The 27,071-nt window shown below is 50.3% G+C and overlaps 2 protein-coding genes across 2 annotated transcripts in view; one reads left to right on the top strand and one right to left on the bottom strand.

The window, feature by feature from the left end:
- The window catches only part of Styxl1 (serine/threonine/tyrosine interacting like 1), a 31,769-nt gene extending 23,625 nt beyond the window's left edge, over positions 1-8,144 (bottom strand). Inside the window, exon 1 of the mRNA XM_052168019.1 lies at positions 8,014-8,144. The gene's annotated coding sequence lies outside the window, so the exon portion shown is untranslated. The remainder of the gene's footprint in view (positions 1-8,013) is intronic.
- A 270-nt stretch (positions 8,145-8,414) lies between these two features.
- On the top strand, positions 8,415-21,084 carry Mdh2 (malate dehydrogenase 2). The gene is made up of 9 exons (XM_052168018.1): positions 8,415-8,598; positions 14,178-14,346; positions 15,045-15,128; positions 16,757-16,866; positions 17,062-17,187; positions 18,346-18,423; positions 19,848-19,947; positions 20,257-20,408; positions 20,762-21,084. Exons 1-9 carry the CDS (start codon positions 8,533-8,535, stop codon positions 20,891-20,893), a joined length of 1,017 nt encoding a protein of 338 aa, XP_052023978.1. The 5' UTR covers positions 8,415-8,532; the 3' UTR covers positions 20,894-21,084.
- Positions 21,085-27,071: the final 5,987 nt, after the last annotated feature.

The following is a 27,071-nucleotide window of genomic DNA, read 5'->3' as shown; positions in this document are numbered from 1 at the left end:
CTACGGGGAAGAATCCACAGTGTACACATGTAACAGACATCTACTTAGAAAAATGACCAGAAAATAAGATACTGAATTAAACACTTCAAAAAATGGAAGTCAGGGCTGGGGCTATAGTTCAATTGACAGTGGGCTTGCCTAGCATTTGTAAATCACAGCATATGAATATGCAAATTAACATGAATATGTAACTGTAACTGAGTTACAACATATGAAGCCATATAATACCAAGGAAGCTATAAACAGTTACTATTTCATTTGTTCTCTCTCTCTACTGTGTGTGTGTGTGTGTGTGTGTGTGTGTGTGTAGGCAAGCCCTGGGACTTGAGTCTAGGGTCCCTGCATGCCAAGCAAATGCCCTGCACCTGAGCCACCTCAACAGCTTTATTTTTTATTAGCAAACAAATTAATGAGCACCTGCTAAGCTAAGCCTAAGCAATAACCACGGAAGGCAAGGCAACCTTATCAAGATTTCCACCCAGCAGGAAATGAAGCCACATCCATTTAATAACCTAACTAGGAAGTGCACTATAAATGACTGCTAGGCAAGGGCAAGGTTGTTTAGTGTGAGAAAGCATGCAGTGCACACCTGATGGCTTGAGTCTGAGCACACGGGAGGAGGAGAGAATGGACTCCTAAAAGTTGTCCTGTGGGAGCCACATGCGTGCCATCAATCACACACACACACACACACACACACACTTAAATATTTTAATTTTCTAGGTGTTTTGCCTTTTGTATTTGTACCATGTGCATGCCCGTCTTCATGAAATCCTGAGGAGGCTGTCAGCTCCTCCCGAACTGGAGTATGGACAGTTGTGAGCCATCACGTGCGTGTTAGGAGCCTCTGCAAGAGGAATCAATGCTTGTATTGTAGCCACTGAGCCATGTTCCCAGCCCCTAATATTTAGGTGCTGGAGAGATGCTTTTGTGGCCAAGAGTGTGTAATGCTCTTGCAGAAGGTCCCACATCATGTATCCCACAACTGCCTGTGAATCTAGTTTCAGGGCATCCGGCACCCTCTTATGGCCTCCACTGGCACATACATGTGTATATACCCACACACAGACACACGTGAATACACAGTTTAAGTCTTTCAAATGGTTTTTTTTTTAAAGATTTATTTATTATTATATGTAAGTACACTGTAGCTGTCTTTAGATACCCCAGAAGAGGGAGTCAGATCTCATTACAGATGGTTGTGAGCCACCATGTGGTTGCTCGGATTTGAACTCAGGACCTTTGGGAGAGCAGTCAGTGCTCTTATCTGCTGAGCCATCTCACCAGCCCCAAATGTTGTTTTTTTTTTAAAGATTTATTTATATTACACTGCAGCTGTCTTCAGACACACCAGAAGAGGGCGTTATATCTCATTACAGACGGTTGTGAGCCACCATGTGGTTGCTGGGATTTGAACTCAGAACCTCTGGAAGTGCAGTCAGTGCTCTTCACTGCTGAGCCATCTCTCCAGCCCTCAAATGCTTTATTAATACGGTTTGGGTATGAGAAGCCGCCACAGGCTCCCAGTTGAACCGTCCTTCCCCAGCTGGGACTGGTCAGAGGCCATCTGCAGCGGCGGCGGCTGCTCAACTGAGATGCCAGGAGCTGCGGCTGGAGAAGAACGGTGGATTCTGAACAGCACTGTGGGCTGTGCTGAGGCTCTGATGTCAAGGCTGATGTGAAGGAAGCTGGCTCTGGCTCCTGTCGGGACACCCAGTCCCCAGCATGCTGTTTCCAGGGGATGGACACACACGGCAGCTTCCTGTAGGGAGCTACCTTCTAGAAGGTTCATCAAGGAGACCAGCAGGGGAATGTGGAAGAGAAACTGAGTCCAGGGAGTAATCTTACTCAAACCAGGCTCTGCTTGAGTCGCTGATCTGAGGCAAGTCAATGTTCGGTGCAGGAGAGACAGCTCAGCGATTAAGAGAACTTGCTGCTCTTACAGAAGACTCATCTTCAATTCCCAGCACCCACACAGCGGCTCCCAACCATCTGTGACCGCAGTTCCAGGGGATCCAATGGCTCCCGACCTCCACTGGCACCAGGTACACACATGACGCACATACACACATGCAGGCGAAGCACTCATATGAATCAAGTCTCCACGGGAACTTCTTGCCCCATCTCTACTTTTAACCCTGCTCCATCAACAATGGGTGGTCAGAAGCCACAGTTCACATGAAATCGGAAGAGAATTAAAGAAGAGAGAGAGAGGAATAATGAAGCCAGACACTCTAGTTCCCAAATGCAGGTACTTATAAAAACCAGGAAACCTGAGGGCATGGCGAGGTAACATGGTATCCAAAGACAACCCACAAGCTGCAAGGATTAGAAGGGAAAGGCTGAGCCGACGTGGGTCAAGGTGCCTGCCGCCAACCCTGACGACCTGAGTTTGATTCCAGGAGAGTGCAAATTCCCAGGAAGGTGATGCGTGGGCGAAGGAGAGCAATGGTGCCGCCATGCTCTATCCAGAAGATGCTGCCTCCTGTTCCAGCCTACGTGGACCAGAGTGGTCCTGACCAAAGGCACGTGCTCCGTAGTTAACAACGCGGCGATGTGGTAATGAAAAGGATCGGGCCTTTTACGGGGGCTCGTAAGGGAGAGATCTTTCTTCTGGCCTCACTAACACGGAACAGCACGCAAAGGCCCGGGCAGAAATGATTGCTGTATCCACATGTTCCCACACACTGCCCAGCTGGGAGACATGGCTTTCCAGTGCCTCACTGCCTCTAGCACATGGTCACAGACCTGGTCATCACAGCTCATACACAGACATTTCGTTTTGAGTCAGGGGCATGAAAGAATCAAAAAGAAGACATAGGAAATGTAGCACAACCAGGGCTGTGCGTTCAGCTTAGCTTGTGTGAATGAAATTCCTCAGAACTTCAGAGTGAGATGGATTACGCGTCTCTCTTGGGGGTTCATTGGGTCTGACGAGGCTCAGTACACAGTATGCAAGCAGAATGAATAGTTACAAATGATCACAGAGCACACTACTAACTCGGTTACTGTACTGGCTGGTTTTGTGTGTCAACCTGACACAGGCTGGAGTTATCACAGAGAAAGGAGCTTCAGTTGGGGAAGTGCCTCCATGAGATCCAGCTGTGGGGCATTTTCTCAATTAGTGATCAAGGGGGGAGGGTCCCTTGTGGGTGGTTCCATCCCTGGGCTGGTGTTCTTGGGTTCTATAAGAGAGCAGGCTGAGCAAGCCAGGGGAAGCAAGCCAGTAAGAAACATCCCTCCATGGCCTCTGCATCAGCTCCTGCTTCCTGACCTGCTTGAGTTCCAGTCCTGACTTCCTTTAGTGATGAACTGCAACGTGGAAGTGTAAGCTCAATAAACCCTTTCCTCCCCAACTTGCTTCTTGGTCATGATATTTGTGCAGGGATAGAAACCCTGACTAAGACAGTTACACACTGGGTCAAAATTGGATTTGCAAAGGCAATTTTTAAACATACTCAGTTCTCATGTTCCCAGACTTTTCTGACCTTCATACACGCCCATGACATGCTGATGCCCACACACATATGCACACAACATAAATAAAAATGTAATTTAAAATTTCTTAGTAAAGATCCAAGCTGATAGACTGGAGAGATGGCTCAGCAGTTAAGAGAACTGACTGTTTATCCACAGGACCCAGATTCAAATCCCAGGACCCAGATTCAAATCCCAGCACCCACATGGCAGTTTACAAGTGTCTGTAACTCCAGATCTAATATTTTCCCACAGACATATATGCAAGCAAAACACCAATACACATAGAATGGAAAAATAAAAAGATCTAAGTTGACTTTACAGATACACTGTCCTTTGTTTCATTTTGTTTGTGTGTATGTGTGGTTTTGTTTGTTTGCTTGTTTGTTTTGATTTTTTGAGACAGGGTTTCTCTGTGTAGCCCAGGCTGTCCTGGAATTCACTCTGTAGACCAGGCTGGCCTCAAACTCAGAAATCCGCCTGCCTCTGCCTCCCAAGTGCTGGGATTAAAGGCATGCGCCACCACTGCGGGCTTGTTTGTGTTTTAGAAGCAGGGCCCTGCCTTAGCCTCCTGAATGTGGGGATGACCTGAGTTATGCTCAGGGCAAAGCACTGAGTGCAGAGCCTACCACAGAGCCATAGTTTGACACAAAGTCAGAACAATAACCTTGGTGTTGGCTGGAGGCAGACAGAATCAGAACATAGTGTTGTAACAATCCAGTCCTTTCAGATGGAGGGCGCCAAAGGAGGGCGGGAGAAGAGAATGGATGACTGCAGTTTGTTGTGCCTGCAGCCATTCCCTTGTGCAGGCAGAGGATGATCTTGAACCTCTGACGCTCCTGAAGCCATCTTGGACCTCCTGGGTGCCGCCCTGTTTATGTGGTCGTGCTGGCTAGTGCTATGTCAACTTGAAATCATCAGTGTTATTTTGGAAGAGGGAACCTTTATTGAGAAAACATCCCCACCATACTGGTCTGTGGTAGCCTGCAGAGCATTTTCTGATTGGCTGATTGATATGGGAGGTCCAAGCTCACTGTGAGCAGTGCCCCCAGAGTGACCCTGGGTGCCATAAAAAAGCAGGCCGAGAACGAGGGGCAAGCCAGTAAGCACTGCTCTTCCACTGCCGCTATAGCAACTCCTTCCTCCAGAATCCTCCCGACTTCCCTGGAAGATGGACTACACTCTGTTAAGACGGGAAAAGCTCCTCTAAGATGCTTTTGGTCAGGGTTTATCACAGCAATGGAAACCCTAGGACAGTGGTGCTGGCGATGAAACCCAGGGCTCTATGCATAACTGGGCACCACTCACCACTGAGCACAGTTCTACTCACAGTTCTCCTCTCTATAGGGATGGCATCAGCTCTGGTCTGTCTGTCTGTCTGTCTCACTGATATTTCTTCTTGCAGCATGTCCCCATCACACGACCCGCCCCCTCTCAGAACAACTCAACAATAAGCTCAATTCAGCTTCAAATGTAGCTCTTTTCCCAGTCAGTCTTCCTTCCACAGAACCCAACTTCCTTTTTCACCTATATACACTTTTCCCAGCCTGATTCTCCACGTTCATTTGTTTGTGTGTTTGCGTGTTTGAGACAGGCTCTCACTGTGCATCTCTGGTTGTCCTGGAACTCAAGAGATCACCTGCCACTGGCTCCCTAGTGCTGGGATCATTAAGAAACAATGTAGTTTTGTTTTTATTTATGTGAACGATTGTGTGCAATGTGAATGCAAGAGCTGATGGAGGTCAGGAAAGGGTGTGGGATCTCCAGAACTAGAGCTATTAGGCAGTTGTGAGTTGCCTCAAGAGGGTGCTGAGAACTGCTCAGGTCCTCATAAGAGCAGTACAAACTCTTAACCACCAGCCATCTTTCTAGCAATCCACGTCCCTTTTTATTATCATTGGATTTGAGATAGGGTCTCAGGTAGCCCAGGCTGACCTCAAACTCTCTATAGTCAAGGATGATCTTAAATTGCTGATCCTATCCTTCTACCTGTACCTTTTACGAGCTGGGAATAAAGGCTGGCATCACTTTATGAGGTGCTAAGGAGGGGACTTCATGCATGCCAGGGAAGTACTCTACCAACTAAAGCCCATCTCCAGGACCCTCCACACCCCTGTCATTCATAGCACAGACCTGGCTAACCACCAACTCTTACCCTCTCTGCCTTTGAGACCAGTCTGTACTGGTCCCACCTCTGTCCTCTGGCTCCCGACTTCCTTCACATTCCAACCATCTATTTCGTAGTCTCCCCCCTAAAATCTCCCAGCCACTCCATCCCCTGTACCCTTAAGCCCTAGGGTCCTTTGTGTTTAAATCAAGTCCTGACATGATTTAAGTCATTTAAGTTAGGAGGATGAAGTTCCTCCTAACATGCATATGACGCTCTAAAAAGCTTTGCTAGACACACCCCAAAGAATAAGATACAAACTTCCTGGCTAGTTTTCAGGGGTCCTGAGCACCTGATGTTTCCAACCGCTTTTAAACTCAGTCAACTCTACCAAAATTCACTAGGGCCCACTTTCAGAATGGTCTCAATGGTCAGAATGGTTGGACAAACAGAACGAGACAAACTCAGTAGGTACAGTGCTAGCCTACTGTTCACAAGGACCTGGATTGCATCTCCAATACTGCACAAACTGGGTACATCGATGCAAGCAACACTTTGGAATTAGAGGCAGGAAGATCAGGATGGCTACACAGAAAGTTTGAGGGCAGCCTTGGGTACATTATACCCTGCCTTAAAAATAGTAATAATAGCATAAATAAAAGGTGGTGCATCCTTTAATCCCAGCACTTGGGAGGTAGAGACAGGGGAATCTCTGAGTTCATCAGTCCAATCTACAGAGTTTCAGGAGAGTCAGGGCTACACAGAGAAACCTAGTCTTGAAAAACCAAAATTAATTAATTAATGATTAATAAATATATACCTCCTGACCCCTAGATGATGTCAGAAAGTTAAACAATTACCAGATCATATATTCCAGAGATAAGGTCAAGGTTATCCAAATATGCCCACCCGAACAGAGTGTCTCCCTGGAATACACGTCTATACTTTCTTGTCTCCTCCTTTCCCTAGACTGCATACTGCCCACTATTGAAGCATCAACAGCGTGTTGTTTTTTTTTTTCCTTCCACTGCATGGGTGCTGGAGATTGACTCAGATTACCAGGCTTGGCAGCAAACTTCTTAGCCCACTGAGCCCTATTACCAGCTCCCCAATTGTAGCCAAGTTTCCAGACAAGAGACACTTCCTCCTCCAGGGGTCCCACCGAGTCCCACCAGATTCCGCTCCCCAGAGGCAGGAAAGAACCAGGGGAGACATATTCAATTCCAGACTGGGCTGGTAGTACACTTTATCAATCCAGCAAAGTGGTGGAGGCCAGGGAAGAGTCAGCCAGCCGTCGGGAACCCTTGTGTTGTTTACCACCAGCCTTGCTTTCTCTGCCACTGTCCCCAGCCAGACTGAGTCACTGAACTTGCTACCATCCTGCTCCAGACTCCAAGTACTTGGGATTATAGGTCTGCTCAGGCAGAGCTAGAACACTGACCTTACATTTTATTACTGGAGAATTTCACATGCCTGTCAAGTGTTTTGATCAAACCTAACCCATGCCCTCCCTTCTGGTTCCTTCTCTAACGTCAGATCCTCAGCTTTGCTTGTGTGGCTGTTATTTTGGGTTTTTTGAACAGTTTCATGTTGGCCTCAAACTCACATCAATCCTCCGGTTGCAGCCTCTTGAATATGTTTAATGTGTGCAGCATGCGTTTGAATGCATGTAGGTGCGTATGTGTATGAGTCCTTAATTTTACATTTTTATCATTTTAAATAATGTTTATTTCTGTGTGTCTTCTTGGGGTCCTTAATTTTACATTTTTATCATTTTAAATTACGTTTATTACTGTTCTTAAATTACGTTTATTTCTTCCCGTTGGTATGTGCACCCGACTGCCCTCGGAGGCCAGAGGCAATGTCTATCCCTGAAACTAGAGTTACAGGGGGTCAGGAGCCACCTGCTAGAGTCTTAGGATCTAAACTCTGCAAGGGCAGCAAGTGCTCTTAACCACAGTCACCCCTCCAGCTCTGATCCTGAGCTTTAGAATAGCTTTTTTTTTTTTTTTTAACCCGTGTGTTGTACGGATTTTAGTAAGGAGAAAAAGGAGGAAAAGCAAGAGGAAGAGTTGTAGAACGGTGCTCCCTGCACTGCTGCAGAGTTTGAGGGGTAGCGGTCCTGCACATCGCTGGTTGCCAGGTCAACGCGAGCACTCGCTACTGCGAGCAGGGGTGTGTGCAAAGCCCGGAAACTCAACAAGGCTCCGTGTAACTTGTAGGAAGGGCGGCTCTGGCGGAAACAGAGGTGGGGAGTCGCTGCCCACCCCTCCCCGGGGCTCGATCTTTCCTCTGATCCCCGGGACCCCAGCCAGCCTCGCCCGGGGGCAAGAAAGTCCGGCCTGGCTGAGGTCAGGAGCTCGGGGCTGCCTGACCTGCTGCGCGACTTCAGTCGGGCTCCCGGGCAGGATGTCTGTCTGGAGCCCCACCTGAGACAACGGCTCCCGTAAGGTACTTGTAACCTAGAGCCTGTCCTCCAGGCGAGCGCTCCACAAGTCCTCCTAGCACCAGGTTGCTAGGGGCGGTCCCAAGGTTCCGCCTGGTGACCGTCCTAGCGGCAGATCCCGGAAGTGGGCAAAGCGTAACCGCGGGGAAGGGGCGGGGAAAGGAACAACCAGACAAAGTGAAGCAGAGCCGCCTCTCTCGCGAGACCTCGGAAGTGGGCGGAGCCCAGAGATGAGGTCTTTGGAGCCAGAGAGGAGCGTGACGTCAGGCTTCTCTCGCGAGACCTCCAAAGTGAGCCGGGTCTTGGGCGTGCTAGACCAAGAACTGCACAGCCCTGCGTGTCTCGCGAGATTTGGTGTCGCGGAGCCAAGTTTCTCGGGCTTCTCTCGCGAGATCGAGTGGCTCCTGGACCGGGCGGGCACTGCGCAGAGTGGAGGTCGTTGGAGTCACTTGTCTCCTCTTAGCTCCTGTGCCTGTAGGTCCGTGTCCCGCCCGCTCCAGCCATGCTGTCCGCTCTCGCCCGTCCCGCCGGTGCCGCTCTCCGCCGCAGCTTCAGCACTTCGGCCCAGGTACAAGGGGCTGCCTGCCTAGAAAGGAACTCCGGGGGCGTCACATCATCCCGGGAGATCGGGGTTTTTTAACCGGCCGAGGCTCACTCTGGACGGCTGGGCCGCCCGACCTCCTGCGTAGAAACCTGGGAGAGGCACAGAGTCAGTCCAGGTTTTCCGCAGAGTCTGCGCCCCGTGTGGGTGCAGAAGCCGAGGCTCGCGGTCCGGAAGCAGATTGCATTCTCTGCAACTTTGCATTGCTTCGACATAACTGATTTTCTCCTTGTAGCCTCCACGTGAGTGATGCACGAAGAGAGAAGTAAATACTAACTTTGCAGTGCCGGCAGCCCGATGCTCTGAGGGTAGAGAACTGAGTCAAGGTTACAGCGGTTTGACAGACTTGATTGAAATTAGCACTGTCAGTGGCCTTCCCGCTAAGGGATTGCTTTCTGTACGTTCCTTGATGTAGACCAGGCTGGCCTCGAACTCACACAGATCCCTCTCTGCCTCAGTACTGGGATTAAAGACGTGCACCAAGCATCGTTTTTCAAAAAACAATTTGTGTGTGTGCGTGGTTTGTGTGTGTGTGTGGTGTATGTGCACAGAGGACATCGGTGTCTTGGCCTTCACTCTAGATCAGCGAGCGGTTCTCAACCTTGGGATTAATGACCCTTTCCCGGGGGTCCCATATCAAATGTTTACATTACGATTCATAACGGTAGCAGAATTGCAGTTACGAAGTAGCAATGAAAGTAATTTTATGCTTGGGGGTCACCACAACATGAGGAACTGTATTAAAGGGCTGTTAGCCCCCCTCCCTTATTTTAAGGAGAGAGAGAGAACCTGTGGGGAACTGGGCTTTGAACTCAGGACCTTATGCACTTAATCCACGGAACCATCTCCTCTACTGGAGCCTTGTTTCTCTTTTGAATTATTCTTGGAGGATCATCCCTGCTTTGGGTAGACTTGGCCTAGGACATTTACAGCTAAGTTATTTATAGTCGTCTTCTACTGGGCCAGTGCTTCTTTAACTAATGCATGTCAGAATCAATAAAGGAGTCCCAGCATCGTGTCAAGAGGGTAGGGTCTGTACTTTTACAAATCTATAGCAAAATCGATACGACCAAGGCTTGAGAAATAGTTACCATGCTCCAAATGGGAACTGATCATTCCAGGGACCGCTACATTTCTTACCATTCCTGTTTCCCATTCAATCAGTTCACTGAAAAATAAAGATACAAAGGGCTGGAGAGGTGCTCAGCAGTTAAAAGTCTTTGCTAATTTTGCAGAGAATGGAGTTTGCTTCCCAGGACCCAAGGCAGGTGGCTCCTGACCCCCTGGAACTCCATCACCAGAGGATCTGCAGCCTGTGTGGTACCTGCACATAAATGCACACACCAAGAAATAAACCAGCCTGAACATATTACACACTGGGTATGGTGGTGCATGCTTGTGATCCCAGCTACTCAAGACTTCCAGACAGGAAGATTAAAAGTTTGAGACCTGCCCGGGGAATTTAGGAGGGCTCTGAAAAGAAAACAGTGCTGGGGATGTAGTTCAGTGGTAGACACTTGCTAGGTGTGTGTACGAGGCCCTGGGTGTTCAGAGATACGAAGAGGAACGAGAAGTAACCTGGGGGGTGGGCTGCAGATGAGTTAGCTGTAGTGGATGGACGTGAAGGTGGGCGCAGAGCAGTAGAGTGGGGTTAGCTCAGCAGAGGTGTGACTAGTGTGGCTAAGTGTTGGTGTGTGTGTGTGTCTGTCTGTCTGTCTGTCTGTCTGTTTCTCGCTGAGGATTGGACTCTGGGCCATATGTGTGCTAAGCGAATATTGTGCCTCTGAACTGCATACCCAAGTTCACCTAGTTGGATTTGTTTGCTTGTTTTTGTTTTTTAGAAAGACTCACTATGCGACCCTAGCTGGCCTCAGACTAGAGAGCCGCCTGTCTCTCTACTTTCCATGTGCTGAGATTAAAGGTGTGCACCGTAGGCCAACTTCCACTGGAATGCTGTATTTTGATGTTAACAATTTTAATTAACTTGTGTGTGTGTCCTGTAGGACAGGACATCTTGCAAGAGTTGGGTTTCACCTTCTACCATGTAAATCCTGTGAGTCGAACTCAGGCCATCAAACTTGACAGTCACTGAGCCATCTCATCAGCCCCAGAATCTGTACTTTAGATATGTTTTGTCTCTCCCTTGTCATAAAGTTCCTCAATTAGTGGTGAACCCAGGCAAGGAAGTTGAGATCTTATTTTCAGTTGAGGGAAGGGCCTTGTGGGGTCTCAGTGTCTGTGTGTGTGTGTGTGTGTCACCATACAGCACAGTGCAGAGGACAAGATGCTGGAGTTTGTTTTCTCTCTCTCTCTCTCTCTCTTTGAGACCTGGAACTCACTCTGGAGACCTTGAACTCAGAAATCTGCCTGCCTCTGCCTCCCAAGCGCCACCACTGCCCGGCTGTTTTCTCTTTTTACCATGTGGGGAAGATTCGAGATTGAACTCAAGTCCTCGGGCCTTTGAAGCAAGTGATTTTACTTGACTAGCCATCCCACAGGCCCAGGCCCAGCATCAGGAATGCGGCATTTCAGTGAAGACCAGAAGAAAGCATAGGTTACTGTAGAAAGAATTCCAGGCAGGTGGGTGGTGACTGAGTCCGGCTTGTGGGGCAGGGAGGTGTGCAGTGATGGAGACTATCAAGGGAGGGAGGAGAACCCAGCAAGCCTTGTAAACCGTGGACATTGGCTCAAAAGTGAGGTACCATTTTGAACAGAGCAGGTACTTGGTAGGTAAGGGGAGGCTGGTAAGGAGTCACTGTGATGTCGGTGACACTGGGTGTGGTGAAAATCGGTGGAGCTGACAAAATTTGCTGACCAGCTAAGGGAGAGTAGAGTCATGGATGCTGCCAGGGTTGGGAGCTGTGTGACTGGCATTTACTGAGGTGAGGGAGAGTTCTGGAAGGAGGGGCTGGGGGCGTGGTTCAGTGGGAGAACCCCTGCCTAGAATCCCCCAGGGAGTGGCTGGGGCTTAGCTCGGTGGTAGAGCCCCTGCCTAAAATTCCCCCTGTGAAGGGCTCTGGATGTGGCTTGGTGATACAGTGTAAAGACTTTGGAGAGAGAGCATGTATGTGGTATTTAAAAAAATTCAGTAGCTCAGCTTTCAGTAGATTTAGAAAAACAAAAAGAAAATACAAGTTGGGCGTCCAAGTAGCTCTTGAGAAAACAGTGGAGTAAATCCAAAGGCACCTGGCCCTGTGGGCTCCGGCTGTCTCAATGGTGAAATGCAGTCAAGGCTTGAGCGTGTCACTACCCAGCCCCATGTGCTTATGTCTAATCTGTATGTGCATTTGTGTAGTAGAAACACAAACGTAGACATTTTGAAACACAGACTTAGATTCTGAAAGCAGAAGTTGTGAATGAAATGTCTTACGGTTCTGTTCATCCTCAGTAGTTGCTAGGCAGTGGGCTGTTGCAAGTGACTCTGGGCTCTCAGCAAAGGTCAGTGGGTTGGAAGGAGCCACTATGATAGTGCCTTGGAGAGATCCCACTGGGAACACGATGACTCAGGGTCAAGGCATGTGCCCCAAGCTTGTCAACCTAAGGGTCCCCATCTTTTCACTCTCACAGAGCCTCATAGTGAAGAATAGAGCCAGTGCCTGCACACTGTCCACTGACTACATAGAAAATCAAACGTAATAAAAATCCTTTTTTTTAAGATCTCATTACTCAGGGACCAGGTTTTTGTGTGTGTTAGCACAGTTGCTGGCGCCTGTACAGACAAGACTGTACCTCAGTATACTGTATAGGACCGAGGGAGAAAAGCCTCTCCTCCCCCTGCCTGCAATATTGTATAGAGCAGATCCACTTAAGGACCCTAGATGGACACTAATTCTTTTTGTTTCTTGGTAGCATTTAAGGGTTTTTAATTGTTAAGCTTTACTTGTTAGATAAAAGCAACAGATTTTAAGCTGGATGTCCTGGTGCAGACCTGTGAGCCCAGGCCAGTTCCTCTGTGGGTGGGTTCCAGGTCAGCCTGGGCTACATAGCAGGCTGTCTGAAAGCAACAGAATAAACAGAAACCGTGCAAATGGTTTCCTTCCATTCCCTATTTGGGATCACCTGCACTTTCCTTGATGGACCTACCCACCTTGATGCCGTCAGCTATACGGCACCTGGAGCTTCCAGAGATTTCTGAGGAAGCGAAATGACGGAGGTGTGCCTGGAGAGGGTGGCTTGGAGATGACTGTTCTGTAACTCAGGCCTGTCCTGCCTTTGCCTCCTGCTGGGATTATAGGTGTGTGTCCACTCCCCGTCCCTTTGCCTTCCAGCCCTGGGGATGGACCCAGGTCCTCCTACGTGCTTGGCAAGCACTCTATCACTAAGCCACACCCCAACCTTGGGCTTTGGATTTTGATAACAGAAACCCATTATTACTTATTACAGCATTAATTACTGTCCAGTTACACTTCCTGCTGTGTATCCATGTGGCCTCCGCCCATAGGTCCAGCCAGCCTTGGACTGAAAATGTTCAAAAGAGGCAAAAATAGGAACTGGAGAGACGGCTCAGAGATTAAGAGCAGTTGCTGTTTTTACAGTGGACCTGAGTTCAGTTCAGGCACCCACACTGGGTGTGCCCCAGCTGATCCGATACCCTCTTGTGGTATAGACATGCACGTCCATGGCATGCATTCATGCAGAGACATACGTAACATACACGTATAAGTAGAAATGTAAAAGTCTTTCAAAAACTCATTACCTGCATACTGAATGTGGGCAAGCTTTTCTTGTCATTATTCCCTAAACAATGCTGTCTTCACAGCCCTCAGCGTATTTACATTGTATTAAGTGTTATAAATAGTCCTTTTATTTTTAAATTTTATTACATGGGCTATGCATGAAGGTCAGAAACCAGGTTTCTGGAGTTGGTTCTCTTCTCCACTGTGAGCCCTGAGGATCGAGGTCAGGTCCTCACCTTCCCAGCAAGCACCTCTACTTGCTGGGTCATCCTGTAATCTTGAGTAATCTTGAGATGGTTAGAGTAGAGGAGCGAGGGGCTGAGGATGGAGTTCAGGGGCAGGCGCTTGCCTAACCAGAGCAGAGCTCTTCAATTCCCAGGACCTCAAAAGTGCCAGTGGGGAGGGAGTGGGAGGACAGACAGGAGGCTGTGTCAGTGATACACAGTGCTGCTGCTTACTATATGACGAGGATCCTGGAACAAGTCCCCGTGGTGACAGGAAGGTTTCTCTTCCGGTTCTCCTGCCTCGCTCTTAGTGCAGTAAGGGGCTGCTGCTCTCCAGTAATGTATAGTTTGAAACTACAGATCATAGATAAGGCTGCTGCACGGGGCCTGCCCGCCTGCCCGCCCGGGTGGAGCTGCCTCTTTATCTTGTAGAGAAGGCACTCAGAGTGTGACCCCTGGATCCTGCCCTCTCTATCTAGGCTTGGCCTTGGACTTAGGGATGGAGGTCCAGAGTTCTTCCACAGTGAGGCTGGTTGGCAACGGCTGGGTCTTGTTTCGGCCTTGTGTCATCTAAAGCCCCGTGCTGTGGTTTTTGGAGTGCCCTGCTGGTTCTGTCTAAAGTGTGCATCTCTCTGCTTCTTTCTAGAACAATGCTAAAGTAGCTGTCCTGGGAGCTTCCGGGGGCATCGGGCAACCCCTCTCACTCCTCCTAAAGAACAGTCCCCTAGTGAGCCGCTTGACCCTCTACGATATCGCTCACACACCTGGTGTGGCAGCAGATCTGAGTCACATCGAGACCAGAGCAAATGTGAAAGGTACTGGGCGTGGCTGCCTTGGAGACCCCACCATGTTCCCTGCAATAGCCAGGGTCTGGGTTATTATTAGGATCATAGATGAACTTGGGGGTTGCAGGCTCATTTTAGAGTAGAATTTCACATATGCCCAAATGACTGCATTGTTATGAGCTTGGGGGCTACAAATACTTAAGCCATGGTGTCTTTTAGAAAGCAGCTAGTGGTGGGTACTTGCTGGGTAAGCCTGGCGACCTGGGTTTATTCCTCTGAACCCGCATGAAAGTAGAAGGAGAGAACCAATCCAAAGAGTTGTTAACCCACACGCACTATGATTGCACACATACACACACTCACACACACACACAAATATTAAATACTTTGTTTTAGAAGTGTGAAGCAGGCCACCTGTCAGCCAGCATTTGGCAGGGTTAAGGCAGGGGTCACGGGTTCAAGGTGACCCTGAGCTGTATATTTGAGGCCTTATAAAAAGGTCTCTGGTGGCGGGTAGAGCTTGGCACACCCCAAGCCCTGAGTTCAATTCCACCACTCAGGAGGTGGAGACAGGGGGATCCTTGCTAGTTTCTGTACAACTAGTCCACTCCTTAGACAGGAGCTGGCACTTCACAGCTAGGACCCACCAATTGTGTGCTCTCCCTCACATGCGGTGGCTTCCCTGGGCTCAGAAAGGTGACACAGCTCTAATGGGATGTTCTTCCCAGGCTACCTTGGACCGGAGCAGCTGCCAGATTGCCTAAAAGGTTGTGATGTGGTGGTCATCCCAGCGGGAGTGCCCAGGAAGCCAGGTGTGTGTGTGTACGCCTCCTGGGGCGGGGCTGGGGTAGACAGAGGGCTCGGCTGTTGAGGGCACTTACTGCAGTGCAAGAGGACCTGATTGCAGGTCCCACCGTCCACATGGCAGCTCACAGAGGCCTGCAGCTCCAGCTCTTAGGGACCCAACCCCACTTCCAGCTCTGCAGGCCACCACATACAAACACACACACACACAAATCAACTTTGTTATTAATAGATATTGTAAAGCCTCACCTGGAGTGTCCTTACACTGAGGTGAGAAGATCTCTGCTGCCTGAGGATTTACTTCCTCTCCCACTGCCAAGATCTTCAAAGGCTTCCTCGTTGTCTAGGGTAAATTCACACGGCCCCTGGCAAATGAAATCTACAGGTGTCTGCTGGCTCTGGTGCCGTGGACAAAACTCAGAGCTGACAGCAGATGTCACTTTTAGCCTCCACCTTAGGACTCCTGCTGCCCTTGCTAGGCCTTCAAGATGGCTTGGGGAGGGGGGAGGGGGGTGCCACCGAGCCTGACACCTCCAATTCAGTCCCCGGTCCCCACATTGACAGGGACTCTAGTCCCATCCTCAAGGCTCTCTACGTCAGCTCCCATGCATAGAGCAATGCAGAGCTGCCGCTCTGAACATTTTGGGTTTTTGGATCTTAACAAATATTTCACTAATTGTACAAAACACTTTGTCTCGTAGGACTGAGAAGACCCTATAGCCCCGTTCTCTCACATTACGGTTGAGGCCCTATTAAGTGATTTTTCCCTAACCTCTAATTTCTAGGGAAAAAAAAACCTGCTCTGAGGGTCTTGTGCCGCACGTTGGGCACCAGTTGAGGGGTTCCTGCGGGTGTCAGACAGGGAAGTGAAGCACTTGAAGAGTTAAGAATGAAAACCCAGGACAGACTGAGTTCAACCTGGATCAGCCTTCAGGGAGTCTAAGCCATGTGGTTCATTGTCAGCATATTGAAAACACAGGACAAGGCAAACATTGTAGCGCACGCCTTTTAATCCCAGTGCTTGCAGAGTCAGGCAGATCTCTGAGTTTGAGGCCAGCCTGGTCCACATAGTAAATATCAGAACAGCCCAGGACTGTTACATGGAGAGACCTTGTGTCAGATAATAAAATAAAAACATGAAAATATAACACAGTTTGGGAGAAGGTTTCAAGCAGCTCAGTCCAGTTCCAGGGCACAGTAAATGTGACGATATAGAGACTGTTACAGATTACATGTGTGCTCTCTGACTGAGAACAGAGGTCAGCAGGGCATAAAGTCCATGACATCTGCCCTAAGCACGGGTACAGGTCAGGGAGGGAAGAGTCTGGGACAATCGTCCTTGTAACAAAACCCACTCTATCCACCAGCACCATGGATAGACTGCAGGCATTTGATTTCCTTGTCCTCCATTAAGGAGACACTCCGGCATGCTTCCTGGTTCTCCTAGTGCTTGTGTGTGAGTACAAGGACCTCTGTGCCCCCAAAGGTGAGGGCCAGCTCCCACAAGTTGTCCTTTGACTCACACTCACCATGATAAGTTTGCACACAGAAGAAAAAATAAAAATAAACATGTAATAAATTTTTTTTTGAAATTTCATAATGTTCTATGTGTCTCTCTGACCCTGGATCATCCCAGGAATGACACGGGATGACCTGTTCAACACCAACGCTACCATTGTGGCCACCTTGACGGCTGCCTGTGCCCAGCACTGTCCTGAAGCTATGATTTGCATCATTGCCAACCCAGTGAGTATAGGGGGCAGGGCTGGATGTGTGCATGAGACGGCTGAAGGGCTGGCAGGGGCTGGCAGGGGCAGGGGCGGGGTCCTTGCAGGAATGAGTCTTTGTTCTATGGAGTGGCCCTAGGCCTTGCCTTACCGCTATGGTGGGGCCTGTCACTGGACTCTGCTCTAAGCTGGCTCTGTCTTGTGATGTTTGTAGGTTAACTCCACCATCCCCATCACAGCAGAAGTTTTCAAGAAGCATGGCGTGTACAACCCCAACAAGATCTTCGGTGTGACGACCCTTGACATTGTCAGAGCAAACACGTTTGTGGCAGAGCTAAAGGTGAGGGCCCTGAGGGGGACTCTCAGTTCCCTGTTGTCTGAACTGCCCAGCTATCCCTGCTCATGGGAAGGCACGGAATATGGCAGGGGACCTGGACCTGAGAGTCCGTCTGTAGCCAGCGCTGGTGTTTTTTGTAGGAGTCCAGGTAATGGACAACGCAGACTCAGACTGGCCAGCTACTGCCTGGCTAAGTGTGCTCTGCCCTTGACCTCTTCCCACTGCATCAGGGTTCAGACTCTAGCCTAGCCTCGGGTGGTAACCACCTGCCGCATTTACCATACCCTAGATTTATCTGTTAGTCCTTACACACAGTGGTAAGGATAGGAGAGTTCCAGAAATCCTAAAATATATGTCATGAGGGCCTCTGTTCTTCCTCCTTTTACTAGGTTACCTGCAGGAGCTTACCTGGAAGGACTCACGTCCTGTCCACTTTTTTTTTTTTTAACATACATGTGTAGATGTAAATTTATCTTATTTCTAATTATATGTGGGTCTGTGTGTGGAAATGTGCACCTGTGGGTATCCAGAGGACAGCATCAGATCCTTCTGGAACTGGCATGAAGAGGGACCTTAGCATGGGGAGGCGTGCTGCTGTCCTCTGGCTACACGAGGATGTCGTCAGGGGGCTAGGGAGGTGGGCAGCACAGTTTGGCCTGTGACAGGAGCCTGTGGTGGCCCTACACAAACTGTCTTAGGCTTTCATTGCTGTAGGTGACCAAGGAATCTCTCATAAGGACAGCATTAATCGGGGCTGGCTTACAGGTGCAGAGGTTCACTGTCATCACGGCAGGAGGCATGGCAGCGCACAGGAGACAGGGTGCTGGGGAGCTGAGAGTTACACATCTTGATCCAAAGGCTGCCAGAAGACTGCCTTCTAGGCAGCCAGGATAAGGGTCTCAAGGCTCATCAGCACAGTGACACATCCTCCAACAAGGCCACACCTCCTAATAGTGCCAGTCCCTGGGCCAAGCATACTCAAATCACCACAGTCCTTCCCTGCACCTGGGCACAGTGACTGATCATATGACAGGGCCAGACTTGGAGTCCTTCTGGTTTGTTTCCAAGCACTCTGGGTTTCCAGTCTGTGTGCTTTGGGTGACTGTGACTTGCTTTTTACTCAGAAAACTTGTTAACAATTAACCAAACTTCCTGCTTTAGGGTTTGGATCCAGCTCGAGTCAACGTACCTGTCATTGGTGGCCATGCTGGGAAGACGATCATCCCCCTGATCTCTCAGGTATGTGACAGAGAGAGTAAAACCCTCAGAAGTCTGGGCGGGACAAGTGACACTGGCCTCTGGATTGTGGAGGGATTTCTGCTGTGGCTGGAACCCACTGTCTAGGTTTCCCTGACTGTCCTCTGTGGGTCTGGATGTTGTCAGAAGCAGCAGGCTCCAGCACACTGTGGGAAACAGCCCATGAGATCCGAAGCAGGCGCTGTAAGGGGCCAGGTGTGATGGGGACAACTGTAAGTTCCCACTTTCAGGAGGTGGTGGCAAAAGGATCAGGAGTTCAGGGTTAGCATCGGCTATGCAGTGAGTTTGTTGCCATCCTGGGCTACATCAAGCCCTGTAGTAAACAAAAAATAAAATAGTTGATTTGAATTGAATGGTGATAGAGTTAGCATCATTTAATGAGATCTGTAAATCAGCTCCGTGGCCCCTGATTGTGATGTGCTAAGGACTCCTGTCTGTGGTGCATAACATCCTGTGTAAGTGAGCCAAGGGGACACGTGGCGATCGTCCTGAGTATTGAGACCCTCTAAGCCCAGGGATGGAGAGACGATGGGTCAGTGGATAAAAATCTAAAACAAAGGCTCTTCAAGCTCATTGGTGGCTGCAAGTGTCATTAAAGGGAGAGCTGGTTGCACGTGGGGACAGTAGAGAGGAAACGGGAGAAACAGGGTGAGGTCTGCAGGTGAGGTGATGCTCTGGTAGACCCACTGCGCGTGCTCCTGGACTGTGCTGCTCAGAGTAAAACCCTGGCAGAGTAAGTGATGGGAAGACAGCTCAGTCAGCAAAGTGCCTGCCGCCCAGACACGAGGGAGGGCCGGAGTCGGAGTCCCAGCATCCCTGTGAAAATGAGCCGGGTTCGAGGCTGTAGTGCTAGTGCTCCGGAGGAGAACAGAGGATCTGGGCTGGCTGGGCAGTCAGCCTAGCCTAGGGAGCTCTGAGTTCAGTGAGAGGCCCTGCCCCAAAACATACACATGAGCTGCCTAGTGGATGAAGACGGCCGACATCAACCTCGGGCCTCACAGTGTATGCATGTGTGCGTGCACACACACGCGCAATCAGGATGACGATGCACAGTGGCTGCACAGGGAGCTGGAAGTAGGAGGGACAGAGGTATTGGCTACATCATGAATTCAAGGCCAGCCTGGACTACATAAGATCTCTCTCAACTAAGGGGGGGGAGGGGGTAAGGGAGGATGATTTAGCCTTTGTCTATAAGAAAGGACTTTGGAGTCTTAAGGTTGAGTGGCAGGACCTCTCTCTGGCATGAAGGAGGCCCTGGGTTTCATCCCCAAGAGGACATGAAGCCTGGCTTCTTTTTGCTGTGGTGCTGGGATGGAACACATGGAGGGGGGGTTGGGCCAGGCCTTGGGGGTGTGGAGGGGCTTGCACCAGGAAATTGCTCACACAGTCCTTGGCTTGCCCTGCAGTGTACCCCCAAGGTTGACTTTCCCCAAGACCAGCTGGCCACACTCACCGGGAGGATCCAGGAGGCTGGCACAGAAGTCGTGAAGGCCAAGGCTGGAGCAGGTGGACTCCTGGGCATCCCTGGGGGTGGGGACACTGACACTGAGGGCCAGGGATATTATTAGGGGGACAGACTGGGTGTGGCTGGGTAGCGAATGGATGCTTCTGTCCCCGGTGCATCTGCCTTTGCCTGAAGAGAAGGTTCTAGAAGGCTACTCTGTTTTCTGTAGGGTGAAGGTGACGTTAGAGTTGGAGACAGTGAAGTTCAGAGTGCAGGCCCAGATTCCCCTTCCTGAGTGTGGGGTGCGGGTGCTTTTCCTGGCGGCACGTCTGGTGTCTGGTACTGGAGTGCTGACCACCGCTCTCTCCTAGGTTCTGCCACTCTGTCCATGGCTTATGCTGGAGCCCGCTTTGTCTTCTCCCTCGTGGACGCCATGAACGGGAAGGAAGGAGTCGTCGAGTGTTCTTTTGTTCAGTCCAAAGAGACAGAATGCACTTACTTCTCTACGCCCTTGCTGTTGGGGGTGCGTATCCAGGGCGGGCCCAGCTGTGGTTGTGCCTCTCGGGACTCCGCCCTGAACCTTCTGTCTGGGCATCAGCCACACCGCACTGCCTGCCAGGCACCTGCTTGGCTCTGGGGAGGGAGAACAATGCGTCTTAGGGCAGCGCTAGCTGTGCGAGCATCTTTCCGGGAATGTGGCAGCTGAGTGGCTGTCAAGTCCCGGTTGAAAGGGAAGGGCTCTTGGGCTGGCGTGCAGCTAAGGTGTAGCCCTGCTGCTGAGAGCCCCTGCAGTGGGACGGGGGGTGTGGCTTGGTGGTAGAGCACTGTGCTGCTAAGCCAAGCTAGTCACATGTCACCATTCCTCCTTTCTTTCAGAAAAAGGGCCTGGAGAAGAACCTGGGCATTGGCAAAATCACCCCTTTTGAGGAGAAAATGATTGCCGAGGCCATCCCCGAGCTGAAAGCCTCCATCAAGAAAGGCGAGGACTTTGTGAAGAACATGAAGTGAGTGAGTGCGTGCGCCGTGTGAGCCTCGAGCAGCAGCAGCAGCATCCTAACTTATTGAGCATCATGTCATTGGAAACACTTGAGAGTCTAATTTGTTTTGATGGAGGGTGTTGGGTCAGCATCAGCACCCCTTCCAAATTATGTCGGGCCTGTTGCTGATGACAATAAAGCAGCCTCTGATTTTCTTTTTCAGGGTCTCTGTAAATTTCCTTTCCCATGAGCTCCTAGTCAGGAATAGCGTCTACGGTTGGGCATGGCGGTTCAAACCTTGAATCCAAGCACTGAAGAGACAACAACAAGAGCTAGAGGCTAGGTAGGCCAAGACCTATGAAGGGCCAGAGAAGTCTAAGCTAGGCCTGGCGGTGCATGCCTGTCAGCCCAGCTGCTCCATGGAGGAGGAGGCAGGAGAGGCAAAGGCCAAGGCCTGCCTGCGCTACAGAGGAGAGCAATCCCAGGCCGCTGAGGCTGAGGGAGACCGCCTCAACACTAGAGCAGCGGGGTGGAGCCCAGCTAAGATTAGCGGCAAGGCTGGGCTAGAGCGCTTCCTAGTGTGTCCCTCAGGTTCTGTCACGCTTCGCTCGACCATCAATTTGACACAGACTAGAGTCACCCTGAAAGGGGAGTTTTCCAGTTGAGGGATTTCCCTGTCGCGTGTAATTTTAAAAACACACCAACTCATTTGCCCAGGGTCTTGCTCTCAGCTTAGCCCTGAGATCAGGCCCAGCTATTTTCCTTGACTGCCCCTTCTGCCCTCCTCGGATGGAAAACACTTGACAGTTTGAATATTTTAAAACTAGCTAGGTAGCTCAATTGCTGGGCTCTTAACCAGCAAACCTATTCTAGCCAACTGCCAGTTGCAAGGCCGCCATTTCCAGCCCCCCAAGATCGTTCATGGTTGTTTATCCTCCTTGCCCCTTTCCCTGGGACCCAGAGGGCCACCTGGAGCTGTCCAGCAGCTTTGGTCACACCGGGTCCACTCAGGAGAGCTGGGGCTGAAAGAGACGGGACAGGCGAGATTAATGAAGCCAAAGTTCTGATGAAGGCTCAACGTTTAATATCTTAACTCTGAAATACACAGGGGGGAAACCGGAGACCTGGTCTTTGTTCTGGCTGAGTTGAGATGCAGCAGTTGAGGTGGCCGACTCCTCAAGGCTCTGGCAGGAAAATGCAAAAGGCCAGAAGCTCTCCAGCTACAGTGTAAAAACCTTTGGAAAATTTGCCAACTCTACCTGTCACCATTTTCCCTTCACCCAGCAATTGACTTCCGCCTCCTTTTTGGCCACAATCAGGAGCCAGTTAGGGCATCCACCCCTCCCTCTAAATTGCCCAGATTAGATGCGCCTGCTGGCAAGTCTGGACGGCATTGCCCTGATTGATCATTGGTGTGTGGAGGCCCAGCCCACTGTGGGCAGCAGCATTCCCTAGGCAGTGGTCCTACAATGAAGGAGAGTTCACGGGCTGGAGAGAGCTGGCTGAGGGTCTGTACTGTTCTAGAACCCCCTAGTTTGGTTACTGGCACAACCGCCTGTCACTCCGTCTCCAGGGGGACCTGCAAGGCCTCTGGCTTCTGTGAGCAAAGGTGCAGTTGCAAATGGCCCCACAAACAGTAAAGCTAAATAGCTGGGGATGGTGGCTCCCCTTCAATCCCAGCACTGGCTGAATGTAAGCTGGCGAGCTCTCTGCCCGCTAGAGCTCTCTGCCCGCTATCGGGTTCCTGCCTTGAGCTCCCTCAAATGACGGCCTGTGACCTGGAAGTGGAAGCCACGTAAACCCTCCTTCCCTGAGATGTGTTAGGCAATGGTGTTTGTCACAGCAACAGAGAACAGACTGAATCAGGTTCAATTCCTAATGCCACCAAAAATAAAAGGTCTGAGGAGTGCCAGGAGTCCATGGTCAGCCTGGCCTCCACAGTGCAGTCCTGCCAGAAGGGAGACAAACAGAAACCAACTCCTGTTTGACAACTCTGCATCCTTTCATTCACCTGACAGGCTGAGGCTGAGGTTGTGGGTGGTCACTGCTCATATTTCAGGGCTGCTCCGCGGGCGCTGCATAGGCTGGGATATGTCCAGGGCCTATATTTTTTTATTTTTTTAAAGATTGGTACTGGAGATCAATCTCGGGCTCTCACGCTTGCATTACTAGCCAGGGCTCTACTGGACTGGGTCATCTGCCCAACCCTGCTTAGTCTTTTGTTTCTATAGACTTTATTATTAAAGAAAAAAATCTTTTAAGTAAATAAAAACATCACACACCGAAAAATAACTAGACCCAAAGTCCATACAACTTAGCGAACTTATATACAGAATTGACATTGGGAACAGAAGTTGTAGCAAGGTGAGGCATATATGCCTTCAGTTCCAGCCCTGGGAGGCAGAGGCAGGCAGATATCTGAGTTGGAGGCTATCCTGGTCTACATAGTTCCAGGACAGCGAGGGCTGCATTTAGAGACATTGTCTCAACCTAAAGAAGAAGAGAAAAGCCACAAAGAACCACAAAGCATCACCACATACACACTTACCGGCCACTAGGCAAAAGATCCACAGGAAAGCAATTACCTTCTATGCTCTGGTTACGTGCCTTTTGACAGTCTCACTATGTTGTCCAAGTTGATGTCAAAATCCTGCTGCCTTTCCCAAGTGCTTGGATCTCAGGTATATACTGCCTCGTTGGTGTTGGCTCCTGCCTGTCAGGACTCGCCTGACAGCTCTGGTCTGAGAATTAGCAGGAGAAACGAAGGTGAAAGGCTGGGACTCCAGGACTCCCGAGAAGACACCCCCAGATATCTAGGCAGAGCAAGAATCTTAGTCTTCCTTGGCAGACAATTCCAGAGGAGAGCTCTGGGCTAGCTTTGTATGGGGTAGCATTTCAAACAACAAAGGAAAAAGTGTGTTCAAACTTCTGAGCCTGAGATATGACCTTGCCAACTACAAGATCATGATCAAAAGTCCCACAATCTAGTAATGAAAAAAAAATTTCATAAGGGCAACAATTCCCCGGGTAGAGGGCGTGGTCTATCCAAGCACAAGGCCCCGAGTTTGAATCCCCAGAGCTCAGGGGCCAGCCACAAGTCAGTGAGTGGTAAGCCCATGAGAGAGGTTGTCTCAAATCCAAGACAGGCAGACTAGATGCTCTAAGGAACATCTGAAATTGGCACTCCACACACCAGTGCACACTCGAGCATACACACCTGTTGACACGTGCACACAGATATAAAACCTAGCACACAGATATAAAACCTAACAAAAGGGGGAGATAACTCCATGTTTTAAATAACTTCAGCATTTGGTGTTAGGCCACAGAGCGAAGCTGCTTCAGGTTCAATGAGGGAAGTCGGCTTTGCATGCGAGGTGGGCTCTAGATTGCATTCCCAGAAAGCTCCGGGAGACTCCCAGCCAAGGGCGGGCACTCCACGCTGCAAGTACGCAGCGGAAGGGCTGAGGGTCAGCGATGGGGTGGCTGTAAGCAGCTTGGGAAGGGTGAGCTCAATTCCCAGCCTCAGTTTCCACTCCCTATCAGCTCCGCTTGGGAGAGGCTCGCTCAGTGGGTGAAGCACCTAGTACTGACGCACAGAGGACTGGAGTTTGAAGGGTGCACGGAAAAAACCAGGTGTGGCAATATGCACATATAACCACAGAATTGAGGAGCTTGGGAGGTAGGACGGAGACAGGAGGATTCCTGGCACTTGTTAGCCAGCCAGGCTAGCCAAATCAGGGAGCTCTAGGGTCAGTGGAAGACCAGGAAGGGCTGGAGGGATGGCTCAGCAGCTAAAAGCTACCTCTGCTCTTGTAGAACGTCCAGTGAACTCCCTCCCTGACCATCTCCTGTTTCCTACTAGGAAACGCAAGGCAAAGGTGGGGGTCGGAGTGTCAATGAGTACGAGTGCCGGTCCTTAGCAGCTTCGAGGCAGTGGAGGACCCGGATGAGGACGAATGGATTGTAGGAGATTGCTGGGGTCAGGGGAAGGAGCCACGGTCACATCGGAAGATTAAAAGGATAGCGTTTTAGTGAGTTCTTTGGGGGGTGGGGGGGGGGGTGGGGGACCGGGAGCAGCAAACCCCAGGCTTCCAGGCCCAGACTCTGCAGTTCCCTCTGCGGCCAGAAGAGGGGGCGAGAGGCCGATGCTGTGCATAGTTTCCAGGCAAGGCTGGGTCACTCAGGAGTGAGATTAGCATTCCAGAGCCAAATCAGGCTAGCCGTGCTGTCTGATCTTGTCTCACCCAAGCGGAAGGGAGGGAACAGTCGCCAGCCACCAGCCGACAGAGCACACAATAAAGGGAGGGCAGGGAGAGACAATCCTAGGTTGGAGCGCAAAGCTCTGAGTCTCTCCGTTTAGGGAGTGGCCAGACTGTCCGTGGGATTTTCCTGTCTCCAATGCCCTGGACACTGGACAAGGACACTGCTGATATCCAAGGAGAACGGAGGCCGATATTCAAACCCAGGGTAGGAGAAAGCTACCGGGGGGACAGGAGAGGGGACAGGCCCAGGCCTGCCCTGCAGCTTCTGCAGACATCTGAGGCAGATTTTATGTTCTGAACCAGAGTCTGGCTTGTGCCAGAGACCGGGCCTGGAGCCTGTATTCTGGGCTCAAGATAGATCACCTGAACTTACTTTGAAAGGCTATTGTTGGCCATCAGTAAGACAGCTTACTGCTCTTCTGGAGGACCTGAGTTCAATTCCTAGTACTCATGTATGACATCTTACCACTGACTGTTAACTCCGGTTCCAGAGGCTCCAACCCCCCCCCCCCCCTTCCAGCCTCTGGAGGCTCCTGCATTCAGGTACTGCACATAAACCTGTGCAGATAAGGGGCTGGAGAGATGGCTCAGTGGTTAAGAGGACTGCTGCTCTTCCAGAGGTCCTGAGTTCAAATCCCAGAAACCACATGGTAGCTCACGACCATCTGTAAGGAGATCCGATGCCCTCTTTTGGTGTGTATGAAAACTGAAGACTCAAACATAAAATAAATAAATCTTAAAAACAAAACAAAACAAAAAACCCTGTGCAGGTAGACATATACATAAAAATAATAAATCTTTAAAAAAAAAAAAACCCAAGGCTCTTGTCTTCTCTCCCTGCCTGTGTCCTAACCCAAGGGGACCCTATTGCTTGGGACACCTGAACCAAAGCCAGCTGACTAGATCACGGTCTCTCTTCACACTCTTCATTCTGTTATGCCGTCTAACTGGGGTCACTACGGGGCAGACAGACCAGACGCCCAGAAGTGGAGAACCTCTTGAAAATAGTCACACCAGGATAGCTGACCCACTGTGGAGGTCACCTGTTGCTGCTCTGTCTGGGCCATTGCCTGTAGATCTCCCCAGTGTCCCCTTTAATAGATGGACAACTGCTGATTGGTACCCAAGTGCTTCTGGTACCCGTCTGTCCTAGTCGGGGTTTCTATTCCTGCACAAACATCATGACCAAGAAGCAAGTCGGGGAGAGAAGGGTTTATTCAGCTTACACTTCCATGCTGCTGTTCATCACCAAAGGAAGTCAGGACAGGAACTCACACAGGGCAGGAACCTGGAGGCAGGAGCTGATGCAGAGGCCATGGAGGGATGCTGCTTACTGGCTTGCTTCCCCTGGTTTGCTCAGCCTGCTTTCTTTCAGAACCCAGGACCACCAGCTCAGGAGTGGCCCCACCCACAATGATCTGAGCCCTCCCCACTTTGATCACTAATTGAGAAAATGCCTTACAGCTGGATCTCGTGGAGGAATTTCCTCAAGGGAGACTCCTTTCTCTGTGATAACTCCAGCTTGTGTCAAGTTGACACACATAACCAGCCAGTACACCATCTAAAACCAGTTATATGTTACAGGGGTAGGGAGAGGAAAGTGTGTGTGTGTGTGTGTGTGTGTACGTGCGTGCGTGCAGGTTTATGTGAAGTCCAGAGGAAGGAGTCAGATCCCATCCCAGGGCACGCGTGCACCCTCGCAGCGGTTCACCTCACTGGGCTAACTTTGGTTCCTGTAGGGGGTTCAAATCCAGGACTTGGGTGTAGTTTTTAGTGAGTTCATTCACCCCCATTTTCCCATCACCCATGATGGTTAATCTCTATTGGCAACTTGGTGGAATTTGGTTCCTGGCTGTGCCCATGAGGGCATTTCTAGACAGGTTTAACTCAGGAGAGAAAACCCACCCTGAATGTGGACAGCAGCGCCCCTCATCCCTGGAAGGG

This window comes from Apodemus sylvaticus, chromosome 22, assembly GCF_947179515.1.
Source record: "Apodemus sylvaticus chromosome 22, mApoSyl1.1, whole genome shotgun sequence".
Lineage (NCBI taxonomy): Eukaryota > Metazoa > Chordata > Mammalia > Rodentia > Muridae > Apodemus > Apodemus sylvaticus.
This window is presented reverse-complemented; position numbering and strand designations above follow the sequence as displayed.